The sequence below is a fragment of the Azolla caroliniana genome, unplaced genomic scaffold (genome assembly GCF_043228905.1).
Source record: "Azolla caroliniana isolate FFs.n. ecotype wild unplaced genomic scaffold, voAzoCaro1.0.p SCAF_7, whole genome shotgun sequence".
Classification (NCBI taxonomy): domain Eukaryota; kingdom Viridiplantae; phylum Streptophyta; class Polypodiopsida; order Salviniales; family Salviniaceae; genus Azolla; species Azolla caroliniana.
This window is the reverse complement of record NW_028230442.1, coordinates 8,223,779-8,237,473: the sequence shown is the minus strand read 5'-3', so window position 1 is coordinate 8,237,473 and position 13,695 is coordinate 8,223,779. Positions and strand designations below refer to the sequence as shown.

The following is a 13,695-nucleotide window of genomic DNA, read 5'->3' as shown; positions in this document are numbered from 1 at the left end:
ATATCCCATCTTTACGATTGAGGGGCATTCTGGATAGTTTTTTAACCTAATCTGTTTCGTCCTACAAATCAAGATTTGGAACAACATTAATCCCAAATTTCCAATTTAGTAGTGTTTGAGAATTCAATTAAATTATCGGTATTTGTTGTTTACATCGAACACCATTTATAAGCCCTCCATCACTGTCTTTATTGTACATTCTCCTCGCCTGCTCATGTCATTTGGATCTGAAGAATGGCTGCGTTTCAATGAATTCTTTTATTAGGATCTGAAGAATGGCAGCATTTCAATGGATTCTTTTCCTAGGATCTTAGGAATTTGCGTACAGTCAAATCAACGAGCTCTTTAAACACCAAAAGTACTTATAAACATGATTCTGGAGCCCAAAGCTGCAAATGAAAGCGACTGAATCCTCACCATACCACAGCCTTACGATTCTAAGTGCTTAAAATGGCAGATTGGTAATAACTTTTATAGGAGGTTAATTTCACTATTTTGCGAGATATTAATAGGTAGACAAGCACAAAACAAAATGTGGATTATTCATGGAACCAGTTAGGTCTCATGAATGTGCTTACATTACTTGTGTCTAATTACCTGCTGTACAATTAACGAACATTTCTACTGTCCCGTAGGCTAAATTGAAAACATAGGATAAATGCATTGGGCTGGCATCCAAATGCTTAAAGGTAATCCTGCTTAGGGCATCACCAGACTATGAAGTTTAAGGTCAATCATCCAAATGCTGAAGGAAAAGAAGGGCATCAGGTTTAAAAAGCTCGTTGATTTGACTGTCCTCAATTTCACTGATTCAATCAATGAAGATAGGCGTTGGATCGTCAGTTCAAATCATCACTTGCCCTTTTGGTGTTCCAAAGGTAGAAAACATAAACAAGGAAGAGTTTAGACAGGTTCATTAGAATCGGGTACAAACCCCTGGATTTACAAAGAAGATCATGGTGCATCAGAGATCGCCTTCCAAAATAAGGCCAGCCTTACAGTCGGGTATCCGGCACATCCAACTAATTCAAAGTGAGAGAGACAGAGACAGAGACAGAGACAGAGAGATCAGACATCTTATATGAAACGTTTTCCGCATAGCAGACTCAGAAACACAGACCAAGATTGTTGGAAAATCATCATATCCCTCCCTCAATGTAACTTTGCTGGAAAACGGACAGCAGGAAGAAGAAAGAGAAACATGTAAAAATAGTGCATTTGAGCAGAGGAAGGAGTAGAGATTTAGCCCCTTTGCCATCACCATAGCTCTCAAGCACAGCTGAAAAATGGATTCGACAATATCGGCAGACAGCTAGGTTTTATAACGAGAGCTTGAGCAGGGTTTCATAAGAGGGATTTGGGATTCATCCAAACTATATATATATGCATAATAGCCCAGAAATAGCCCCACAGTTTGATTAATTTACATACATATTCCATCCCATGATTCCTATTGAATCCTCTCACACAGTTTAATTAATTTGGTGCACATTACAAGGGTCTTTTGAATCGTATAGAACCCATTATAAAGGGTCCATCAATCTTATACATACTCTCTTTTCGTAATCTTTCTTAACTACCACACTAATTCCATGCCCTTTACCTCAAGAATGCAAAACGCAACAAAGTTCTGTGAATACTACATTAATTAAATTGATAGAACTCACGAACGCAAATTTACTATAGTAGAGGCATGATATGAATTGCTCATGACTTCCATCTTATATCAAGAATGCAGACACCAAGAACTAAGGGTATGATTTTGACCTAAAGTCCCTTAGGATTTTCACCTAAAGTAATACACATCCTCACTATTTCTTCCAAATAGAATTACATTTGCAAAAGTTTAATCGCATCAGTTTTGTTCAAAAGTTGTATAATCCACATCTTTAAGGGATACACACATCTTTAATTGTTATTTTATTCAAATGGGACAATCACCATAAACCTTTCTAAGGCGATTTATTATATCTAATATAGCCCATAAATAGGTATTCCTTAAGTTGTTTAATGATGTCCTCCTTTGATCAGTTAAGTTGAGAAGGTGGAACGGCCACAAGAATACCCAGAAATTATTTGATCTGATGGTTCACAATAAATTTTAAAGGTATTTAAGAAACATGCATTCATAATGTTACAATTATGTGGTGACAATATTATAAATAAGTTTGAAACACTATCAATTACACAAATAAATTGATAAACAAAAGTACTCAATTAAAGCATTGTAAGACTACTGAACAAGAATGAAGCTTGAACATTAATAAAAATGTTTACAGTTGTCGAGTTGAGATTTATTAGTTAATCCGATCAACGGAAAAAGAAAGGTTTTTACTAAACTAAATAAGCCAAGGGCATTCTAAAATAATATTTACAAATTGGAAATACATAACATGATAGTCGAGTTGGCTCAATATAAATGTCTATATGAATTGGCTGTTGATACACAATGGCATTGATGCACATTGAACACATCCATATTTTGCAATGTAAACTTAATAGAAATAATTCCCTTGTATTTGTGTTGAGTGAATTTGTTGAACCACTGCATCATTAGACAAGAAATTTGCTTGTGTTTCACTGATGTCCCCAATTGCTCGAATCAGATCATTAGGTCCAGGTACATTTTAGTCGAAAGCATGAATTCGATACACATTAAATGAATTAACTCACTACTTCAATCAAAACAATTACTCAATTGTGTGCCCAATCTGGTTGCAATGCGCACACAAGCGGTTTTAGGTTTCTACATGAATATCAGTAGATTGCTTGCATTTCCTATAAAACTAAACATTCAAAGTTCTGCAAAACTTTGAAATAAACATGTCCTTTTATTGTTTCTAGATTAGTGCCCTACCCTAACCTTCATTATGTTTATGTGTTTGTTTATAGCACACGATCATTGACACTAAGCTATCTAATCTTAGCAACTTCCCATTGAAACATTCAGTCACAATACGATTTACACCATCTTTAATGACAAACAAATACTTCCTATTTCAGAAGTAATTGTCATCTCTCAGGTTGGGCAATCCCAAGTTTCTAGCCATAGACACCCATGTCTAAAATAACTCCCAAGGTTTATGATCTAAGACCTGCTCTTGTGACCATATAAGAGTCCAGATTATATCGTCACATACACCATTTTGGTGCTACATAAGCCACAGCACCAACCCCAGATACAAATGTTACATCTGATAACCCTGAATTTTCAGAACCAATGCAACTGCTACTATCACAAATCATATGTATAAAATGTGTACATAAACCTGCAATAGCAGGTATGCATCAAGGCGTGCCGCTTGTCACATACGGTTTGACAAGCCACATCTAGAGATGCAGACAACAATAGCAAATCTCATACTATTTCTCAATGAACGATGTTTCATTGACGATGGAGTGCCTAGCATGTATAGACGGACAATCACTCACTGTACACCGTCTCTTTCAAAATCGACCGCTATAATCATGCATAGCTACGACTCAGAGAAATTTCAAAAGCCTAATCCAGTGATGGAAGAGCATGAAAGGAAAGAAATTCATTGGATCAAAGGAGAGAACACCACAGTTTAATCAGAGATTGAGAGATAAAGGAGGGATCAGAACATCTTAAACAGTTTCCGCATTGCATTCTCAGAAACACAGACCAAGATTATTAGAGATCATCATGTCCCTCGACAAACATACCTAAGGAGAAACATATGGGAAGTGAGGAAAACGCAGGGAGAAAACAAGAAAGTGAGATCTCTGCTCAGAATAGTCTATGGTTTTCTCATCGGGAGGCCAGAGAGGCCATACCCTATGTAGTCTAACATGTAAAATTTCGTAAAAGCATCACTGCAGAGAGGAGAAGAATACTCATCCGTCGTCACCAGAGGAGCAAGCGCTTGAACACTAAAGCTTGGTTTTACATGGGTGAAACTGCTTCATCAGACTGGAGTTAGGGTTTTAGGCAGGGTTGGTTTCTCTTAGATGGACCTTGTGTTTTATACGGATGAAGCTTGCTTTTTCACACAAGAATTAGGGTTAGCTAGGATTGGTTTCACATGGAACATTAAAGCTTGGCTTTATATGGATGAAATTGCTTCATCAGGAATTAGGGTTTTAGGCAAGGTTGGTTTCACATGGGTGGACCATGTGATTTTGTAAGGATGAAGCTTGCTTCTTCACACGAGAATTAGGGTTAGCTTAGGATTGGTTTCACATGGATGGAGCTCGTGGTTTTATAAGGATGACGCTTGCTTCTTCACATAAGAATTACGGATGGTTTGGATCAGGTTTCTCATATACATGAATGCATATCAATATATATATGGTTTCACGCCACAAGAACCTTCCACATATAGATGTCAATGCGTATCTATGATTGTCCTTCTCAAGTAGATATGAATCATCTAGTCAAAGTGGTAGACATCATGAAGTCATTGGTGGAGCATGGCATAATTCAACTTGATTGCTTTCGAGACAATGCCATTTGGGGCACTTGCTAAGGCTAAGGTAATTCATTTGCTAAGGCTAAGGTATAGTTGGACACTTTTTCAAAGGTTTGTCCTTCTCAAGTAGATGTGAATCAATCTAGTGAAAGTAGTAAAAAACATGAAGTCATTCATGGAGCATGGCACGATTCAAGTCATAATGTGACAGGTGCACTGTAGAGTGCCCTCGATGTAATTCATTTGGTAGGGCTAAGGCATGGTTGGACACCTTTTCCAAGGTGGTTATGACACAAGGTGCACTAGTTGGGACTCCTCACAACGGCATATTTGTCCAAATTAGGGTGCAACTTCTGGACATCTCGTGCCCTCCTAGTGTAAGATTGTCGATAGCCAAGACTAAGAACCAAGTGGTAATAAGGGAAAAGACTAGACAAATCACAAGTCAATGGCCAAAAACATAAACTATTTCTCTCCTCAATAAGTAAGGAACTTTGAGCAAAGAAACTCAAGAGAGTTTGAGAGATCAAGTTGGAAAGATGCACATAGCTTTAATCATAAAATGCAACATGATAATGCATGGATTAGAAAGATGAGTCAAGAGACAATAGGTACAACAACTACTTTAGAGGGAGATATTATCACAAGGAACTCCAGCATTGGTGAGACACAAAAGAGAAATCAAATTAGGAAAAAGGTCACATGCGCTTGTTTCTAATGACAACTAGAAATAAGCCCCTTGGCGGACACAGACAAACACATTTTGAAGGGCATTTACATTATATTTGACTTAAGGTGACATAACCGACAAAAGAGGACAGGGATATGTTTTACTTCAAATGTAGACGGATGAAATATATTAGGGTTTGACAAAGGCACTTCTTTATGAAGTTAAAGCTATGGAAAGTGGTAATGCCCACTGAATTAAAAATGCACTCGAAATGCTCTCAAGAAGGGAATTCACCAACAAAGACATTCGCACATTTGTCAACAGGAATCCTCAAAGTCCTAGATGTAATTAGGCCATCTAAATAGTTGAGCAATGAAGGAAATACAAACAGTTATCCAACCTACACATGCAATAACTGTAAACATCATTGATGTGCCCAACACCCCTGTAGAAATCTCACACTACAAGAAGTTCAATATACACACAGATCCCACGAGGACCAACATCTATTCTGTAGCTTATGAATCATAACATAACTTTTATATGCTTCGAATTGTTCTTTAAAACTCGGGGTTTCATTTTCTAATTCTAAAATTTCAGTGGCATTTCTTTCACTTCGGGTTCACAAACAGCAATTTAGATCATGACTCTGCAGACTGCAGGGATTGAACACATGACCCTCTATTGTCCTGTTGGACAACCTTTACCAAATGAGCTTAACATCTGTGTGGCTATCCATCCCACAAAAATACAAACAACAATGCAGGTAGATACACTTCTACCACCATTTTCTTCATAAAATCCATTCGTTTTCAAAGTCGGAGGATAGACCATGTTCATTCATTACATCATGTAGCCTTCTCCACAAGCATTTTCTTAATATTTTCTTTTGCTTTAGTTATGTCCTCTTCCCCTAGGATTTCTGTCTCATCATCACTCTCTGTGTCACTCGATGACTTATCTGATATTTTGTCTGTTGAATCATCATCCTCATTCACATTTACGAGGTTATTTCCACCTTCTCCCTCTAGTTTCTTTAATTCCAATGCATAAATCCACTTCAACCGCTCGGCTTCCGACAGTAAGTCTTGAAAATTGCTCACGTCCCTAGCATCGTTAGTTTTTTTTTCTCTCTGTGAAAGCTCTCTTACGGCCCGGGGGACAAAATCCCATGTTTCCAGAATTTTCCCAATGCTCTGGAGAAAAGCACCAAAAAAGACAAATTCAGGGGTCAAGTGATGGCATGGAATAAAAAAAGTTCAAGAGAGACGAGATGCACACAATGAAAAAGGTAAAAAAAGGAGAGATGGAACAAAGAGCACATATCTGTTACAAATATGTGTTGAAATTCTGTGGCAGTGTATATGGCAAATTCCCACTCGGAAATGGCTAAAACACAAGTGAGTTTCAGGTCACCCGGGAAAAAGCAATAAACAGAGTTTCAAAATACTACTACATCTTTAGATGTCATTGCAACACAGGCAGATTACAATTGTATGGTCTGAATATAAACGTGATCGATTATCACATAAAAGAGCATATCTTTTTCTCCTGAGAAAGGCAAACTTTATAGCACAGATATTAACCTATACCATTTCCGCATGCACAAAGCTGAACAAGGAAAAATACAGACCTCTTTGTTTTTCAAGCATTTTATTGTGTCTTCTAAACACAGTTCAATTCCTTGGATGGCAATTGACTTCACTTCCTCCGGTTTGGGCTACACAGACCCAGCAGAAGGTAATATAAGACTCATGAAAAGCAAAAAGAAAATAAACTGCAAAAGAACAAACAAATTTAAACAAAATACCAACAATATTCATACATGATTTTCTTGCTTTTGTAGCCATTCAATACTTGATGCCACATCCGTGCAAACCCATTGCTCAATCTCTGGTAAACTTGCTATGGTCAACCTAGGTTCTGATCTATGACTACTTGGTGATATCTTTTGACCAGATGTACTATCCTTGGCTTCAAGCATTTCATAAAGTCAAATAAACAGAGGTTTAAATGAACGAATTCATGTTATCTATACTGGAAACAAAAATAGAAGCTGAGAGAAAACATATTTCAAAGAAAAAACTCTAGTATTCAATATTCACCATTATAGACAAACATGTCAAGTTTTCTCCATGGTTTTCCAGCATGCATAAGGTACTGATCAATGTCAAGGAGCTCCTTCTGTTCATAACAATCCAGTATCCAATCCTGAAAGACTATACAGTAAAAAGACATCAGAAAATAAGAGAGTTTGGAGTAGAATATATCAAAAAACGTTTGCAGAAAAATACCTTCGAAACAATTGTTCCATTATTATTCTTCACTTGATTGAACTTGGGAGTGTTTGCAAATGCACAAACAAGAAGAGTACAGTCAGAGGTCCAATCAGGACGATATTGAGCACCCATCTGAAGTGCAGTTTCACGAATATTTGCACGTTCTGGATTGACTAGGCCAGATAAAGCAAAGACAACACCATTCTGCCGCCATGTGAAGCAAAAGTATAAGAAAGCAAAACAAAACATATTCTTACTAAAGGTCTGTTTAAGAAACAAAAGAACTTCCGTTTTTTTTCTAAGAAAGCAAACTAATAATAATAACTTGATTCTTACTAAAGGCAAAACCTTATTAAAGGGTGACCTACTCATAGTACATACCAGAAACTTATGAAATGGTGGTTTTCTTTGTATAGCTTCTGCCACTACTTTCTCTCCCGCATCATCTTTCAAGTCTTTCCCAGTGTTTTCCAAAAGCCTTTTCCCTTTCTGTTTCCTGGTTGACTGTGTCTTTGAGAACTCTTCATCAATCTCTCTATCTTTTGGAGATTGGTGTTGCTGATAGCTTTTACTATGTTTAGATGGTTGTGGAATTTCTTTTCTTTGTGTGGGTGATCCTTTCATTTCAGCACTAACAGAGACAGCATCACATTTATGGTTATCTGACTTCACATGTCCAGAAATCCTTCTGGTTTCAGTAACCAACTCCTCTCCTTTAAATCGCTTGTTAGCTGTAGTGCTTTTTTCAGAGTGTTTTACTTTGTAGTTCTCTTCTTCATCTCCAATGTTAGCTTTATCGTTATATTCCCCAGATTCCACTTCTTTGTCTCGGTTGTTTGTCTTCAGTTTCTCTTTTGGAGATTCCCAATTGGGCATTCTACGTTTACTTCCACTATTTTCACTTGACCCAACAACCAGTTTCACAGCCTTGGGAGTAGGCACAAGTTTTGATGGGTCTGTTACTTTTGAAACTATATCTCCATCACAAGACATACTCTCTGGAAACATTTTCTTCAAGTTATTCTTAAGCCCCTTTTGCAGATCAGCTTCTGCTGCCTCAGCTGAGATTTCCGCTGATGTTTGGCAACACTTGAAGCTGACCCTTGAAAGACCAATATGTGCCTTGTGTTCTCGAGAGCCAAAAGGTTGATGACAAGACACACGAACACGCCTCCACCTGAATTTCACAATTTCAGTGTCTCTCTTTTTTTCCATAACAGGTAATTGTACAAAGGCCATAAAACAATTACAAGTCTAACAAATAAACCAAAAAGCAGGCTGTGTGTCATGAAGTGAAGTCATCCTTGGTAATAAAACCCACATGAGCTATGGAGCTGCATTGCCAGTAAAGGAGACCTCTGAAACGACCAATATGACTATGCACTCCAGAATGGGAATCAACGACAAGCACATTCCAGATAGTCCAATCATGCCAACAACCCAAAAATGCCGAAAGTGGAACAACCATCGCATATGGTTGTAAAGATCCTACTAGTTTTAGTTTGATAAAAACTCAATCTCGCTGAACCCAACCAACTCGGTAATAGAACACCAAAATCTGGATAGTGGAGACCATATGCAGCATGCCACCAGGAAAGACAGAATGAGAATCAAAGATGAATGCATCCGGGGGATAGTTCATGTATGCCCTAAGCTGTAGTCATAGAGAATCAGGAGTCATTTGAATCATTGGGTCTTGAGAGGGTGGACGGAAGCTGAAACCCAACCACTCACATTCGCAAGACAAATACTTTGCATCTAGGATGGTTTTATTAAACCAAACTAACATGACTTGGATGTCGACCAACCTCACCCTCTGTGGACACCACAAAGGGTTGAACTTATCCTTCAACTTATGCATGGTTTGAGCAATAATGGCAGGGCATGGTAGGACACAGTTGGATGATTCAGTTTCTTTGTATTTATCGGTTCATTGACTGAATTTATTTGATTCCGGATACCTTGATACTTTAGGAGAGAGACAACAAAATGCGATGAATAAGACTCGTGTCTTTAAGAGCTCTCGTTAAATCCACATGCATTTGGCCTCTTCATCCCATTCTGCTACCTATATACATGCATGAGCTCACATGCAGCTTCAGTGTACACCAACAAGTATACTGCCATCAGATTCTTTGATCGCTCAGGAAGCTTGTGAATTGATCCGAGAAGTACTCTTCTCATCTATCTGACCTCAAGCAACAAATCTATTTGTCAGGTTCTTTCTCTACCAAGCACTTGAATGTTGTGAATTGCTCAAATCCTTCATTCCTATGCTTCATGAAGTAAATCCAAGTCCAGTTGGATTTGTCATCCGTGAAGATCATATAGTACTTTAATCTGTCGATAGAAGGGTGGCTGAGGAATTTGCATACATCAAAGTAGACCAGGTTAAGTACACTTGTACTCACATTTACTTGTTTTCCTGGCTGACATGCCTTGCACATCCATTCAAACTTCAGAGTGATTGAAGTTTGATACTTGGCTCACTTCTTTCTCCTTTAGTCTTGTGGCTCCGATAGCTATGCTGATGTGCCAATTTGCTTGTGCCACAAGTCAATGTCTGGTATAGTAGAATTCAAAGTGAACATAGCATTCAGCATCCACTGCATATTCACGTCAAGGATGAACTCCCTTCTCTCTTGTATCCAGCTGCTTTCATTTTCCACTTCTGTTAGAGCTCACCTACATTCCTTGCTCTATTCTTTGGCCAATAGAGACCAAATTCTTTGCAATATTCCACACATATAGAACATTTTCCATATGCTTCATTTCTCCCTTGACGAATATTGAGATCTTTCCAATATGTTTGATTCAATATGTCGTAATATCTCTCGTCTCTATGTAGCCAGGTCCTCTAGCTTCTGAATTTTCTCGAACCATTCCCTATGGCTCATCATGTGATTCAATGATCCTGAGGCAACTTTCTGTATTTGACTTGCATCTACTCCACTTTGTCCCATCATGCTCAGTACATGCTTCATTACTCGCGCTCCACTGTCTTCACACCTGCTCACTGATGCAACCAAATTCCGCTCACTTTGTCGTTCTATTTCGCCCCCCCTGCCGTTATATAGTCATCCACCATGGTTCCTGCCACAGCCTCTGAATTTGAGTGCCGGATATCCTCCATCAGTTTCGACTCTTCTATTACGAGCATTGAAACTAGATTGTTGAATGTTGGGACCGTCTCCCTTGTCAGGATAAAGGTCTGGAAACTCTTGTACTGCAATCCTAATCCTCACAGACATAGCTCCACATTATCTTTATCATCAACTTCTATTTTTCCCTTCTCAATCATGTCGAACTCATTCGTGGGTCGAAATCTTCTTACTTTTGTGTTGGTAGAGAAAAATCTTCATAAGATTAAGATTATCTTAAACATCCTTAGGCGTCCTTTCATTTTGTATGTGCCTGATCATTGAATCGGAAATATTCATTGATAGCCAATATAGTGTTGTCTTTGACTCTTACAACCATTCCTTGTGATCTTTTTCACGGCAACCTGTCAGATACGTTTCTAGGGTGGATGGATTCTCTTAATCATCCGAAAAGTACTCCCCATAACCCTTTCTCATTAGGAAATTGGTTATTTTCATATTGAGAAGTTGTTTTTATCGAGTTTCTTCATGACTATTTTAATTCACTCTTCCACTCATTTTGGCAGCTCTCTTATTCACTTCTTGCTCTTCTCTTCTCTTGCTTCTACACTTGAGGTATGCACTTTTTGCTTCCTCTCAGCTGATTCTTCCACAGACTTAAAACACATTATACTCACAACTTCTTCCACATCCTCTTGCTTCGTTCATCTTGAACCAACTCGCTCTAACCCTTGAAGTACTTGAGCCCACACACTCTATAAGGTCGAACATCTCTCTGATACCATGTTAAATATTATGACAGTTCCTAAGGGTGTGAATACTGTGTATAAGAGAGACAAAGAGAGATTATACAATGTGAATATATGAAGAAGAGGCTACAAGTTGTATTACTCAAAAAGGTGCTTTTGTGGGTTTTACAAAGTTAGTGTTGCATGCAATGCAGTCCTACATTAACACGCTAATTTGTAAGTATATTCTTTTATGAGATATGAAAAGTACATGAAAGAAACTTTTGAGGATTCTAATGTAAGAGAGTTCGCAATAACACAAATGTTAGGTTTCCATTTCTAACAGGAATGTTTAAATCCCCATGATTTTCTGATGAATAGAAAACCATCAGAAAAAAGTGAATGCACTGCTAGATACAAACCTCGAATACATAGATGCACATCAAAACCAATATAAACTTAAAGAAGAGCACATATAAAATAGACAAACGAGAACGAGACATTCTCGCATTTATTAACCCACCTAAAAAGTCATGGTAATGTTTAGAAGGGAATCAACAGATGTCATGAGTCATAACCACTTTGTCAGATGCTATTCATCTCTATAGGCTACGTTTGCAATATGTAAAAAAAGTACGCAAAATGGAAAGGCAGAAGATACCAGCAATATATGCTAAGATATGTTTAAATGATCAGATTCATGCCATGTGAACATCCAAAAAATGAATAAATGCAACACAAAATCAAGGCATTAAAGGTGGATTCCTAGGCATCAGTGAATGAATTGGATAAAACAACAAATTCAGGTAGAATCTAGCCTGACCAACCCTTTTAGCATAATTAATTAATTACTAAACAAGCAATCCACAATTCGGACCCAAAAGTGTACAATTTAAGTTAGCATGCTATATTTTTAGTCTGATTAGTTTATATGATTTCATTAGTTGTTTGGCATAATATACACTAGCAATATTCAGGAAACACCTTTCAAGGTCGGACCTATAGATAATTTTTTTAGCGTATAGACCTTCAAATATTGACATGTTTGGCAATGAACTGATTTTAACAAGTTTAACTGAAGCTCTATAACTAGTAAAATTATTTTTTTCGAAATTTGGACATGCACTTACATTTATTTCCTAGGTTAAACGATGGTTTTCCTAAAATAAGTCCAAATTTAATTCATATTTTTTTTCCCAACGAGCCCCTAGTGGTTTGAGGTTGCTACCTTAACTTCCTAAGCAAGCTGATGTTCTTAACTCACAATATTTCCCAGAGCTAGTTTAAATCATAATATTCCCTAAGTTAATTGAAGTGTTCTTCCAAAAAACATCACTAAACTGATCAATAGCTTTTAGCTGCAATGTTTCCTAAGTCAGATGATCATACATTATTTCCCTCAATATTTCCTAAGCTAATCGATGTTCTTAATTCAATATACTAACTAGGCTTATAAATCTTGTTAACTCAGAATCTAGTTCATGTTTTTAACTCATAGCAATTCCTAACCAAATTGATGATGTTAACTTGCAACAACTCCTGACATAATTAATGCTATTAAGTCACAACATTTTCAAACCAGATTAATCTCCTCATAATTGTTCTCTTCTACAACACATGCATTTCCATGAAAACAAAGAATTGAAAGAGAAAACGAAACAAAGTAACCTATATCATAGTGTCTTAACCTAATTATTATTCTCTTCTAAAATACACACAATTTACATGGAGCAAATAGGATTTCACAAGATAGTACTATGATAAATGTACAAATATACATAGAACAAAATAATAATGAGTAAATAACAAAATAAAAAATCCAAACCTGTGTTGTGCGGCAAGTGGAGAAAGCTTATCACTAGTAGAAAAACCAAACAAACGGTTGCGATTTGCCTTATTCACAACATCTTTAACACTCATGAGTTGTTGGGCTGATAGTAACATCTCGAAATCCATCTCATTGTCATCATGGGGACGATCTCCACTATTGGTCTCCAGTTCGGGCTCGCGTAGGCCATAGACCTCAACGAGGGCTGATCCAGCATTAACTATTTCAATTTGAGAGAAGGCGGTGGGAGGATGAGGTTCGAGGATGATCCAAGCTTCTCCTTCAGCTCCCGCTTCTTCTGGGGGATCTGATGTTTGCCATATCTTGTACAATTCTTCCTTCAGCACGTTCAGGGCTTCATGGACATCGGTTTCTGAAGAGCAAGAGTGCACCCTCCACTCCGATTGCATGTCCTTCTCTGCTCTGAACCGGAGAGGAAGAATACAAGTCTCTGTCTCTGTCTCTCTCTCCCCCTCTCTGTCTATACATATGTATATGTATGTATATTTAGAAATGTAGAGAAAACAAAGTCTCTCTCTCTCGTAAATATGTAATGGCTTTCATCAAGAAAGAAAAATAACACCACCATGACTTCACTAACTTACTCCATGATATAGAACCTTTCTATCTATGTATTGTATCTACATATTCTGGTC

At 37.6% G+C, this 13,695-nt stretch overlaps 1 protein-coding gene and 2 non-coding genes across 4 annotated transcripts; all 3 read right to left on the bottom strand.

The window, feature by feature from the left end:
- Nucleotides 1-3,595: 3,595 nt before the first annotated feature.
- LOC147861804 (small nucleolar RNA SNORD18) lies at nt 3,596-3,674 on the bottom strand. Its single transcript, XR_015530078.1, has one exon. It is a non-coding gene; the product is annotated as a small nucleolar RNA SNORD18 (small nucleolar RNA).
- A 70-nt stretch (nt 3,675-3,744) lies between these two features.
- On the bottom strand, nt 3,745-3,846 carry LOC147861803 (small nucleolar RNA R64/Z200 family). Its single transcript, XR_015530079.1, has one exon. It is a non-coding gene; the product is annotated as a small nucleolar RNA R64/Z200 family (small nucleolar RNA).
- A 1,745-nt stretch (nt 3,847-5,591) lies between these two features.
- On the bottom strand, nt 5,592-13,490 carry ATXRCC1 (BRCT domain-containing DNA repair protein). 2 transcript variants are annotated; one of them, XM_087322213.1, is made up of 8 exons: nt 13,037-13,490; nt 8,085-8,559; nt 7,764-8,048; nt 7,398-7,586; nt 7,209-7,314; nt 6,929-7,077; nt 6,737-6,823; nt 5,592-6,299 (listed from the first exon to the last, which is right to left on the bottom strand). In XM_087322213.1, the coding sequence occupies exons 1-8, from the start codon at nt 13,447-13,449 to the stop codon at nt 5,952-5,954; spliced, it is 2,052 nt and encodes a 683-aa protein (XP_087178339.1). In that variant the 5' UTR covers nt 13,450-13,490; the 3' UTR covers nt 5,592-5,951. The 2 variants fall into 2 exon arrangements, with proteins under 2 accessions (XP_087178339.1, XP_087178338.1); XM_087322212.1 differs by having other exon boundaries at nt 7,764-8,559.
- Between the last annotated feature and the right edge of the window lie 205 nt (nt 13,491-13,695).

Bases quoted from the DNA above. Each gene is read 5' to 3' on its own strand.
- ATXRCC1 (XM_087322212.1), bottom strand. From the start codon at position 13,449: ATGCAATCGGAGTGGAGGGTGCACTCTTGCTCTTCAGAAACCGATGTC. The intron at 7,587-7,763 runs GTATGTACTATG...ACATGGCGGCAG, and splicing joins CACCATTTCATAAGTTTCTG to AATGGTGTTGTCTTTGCTTT. The intron at 7,315-7,397 runs GTATTTTTCTGC...ATAGTCTTTCAG, and splicing joins ATGGAACAATTGTTTCGAAG to GATTGGATACTGGATTGTTA.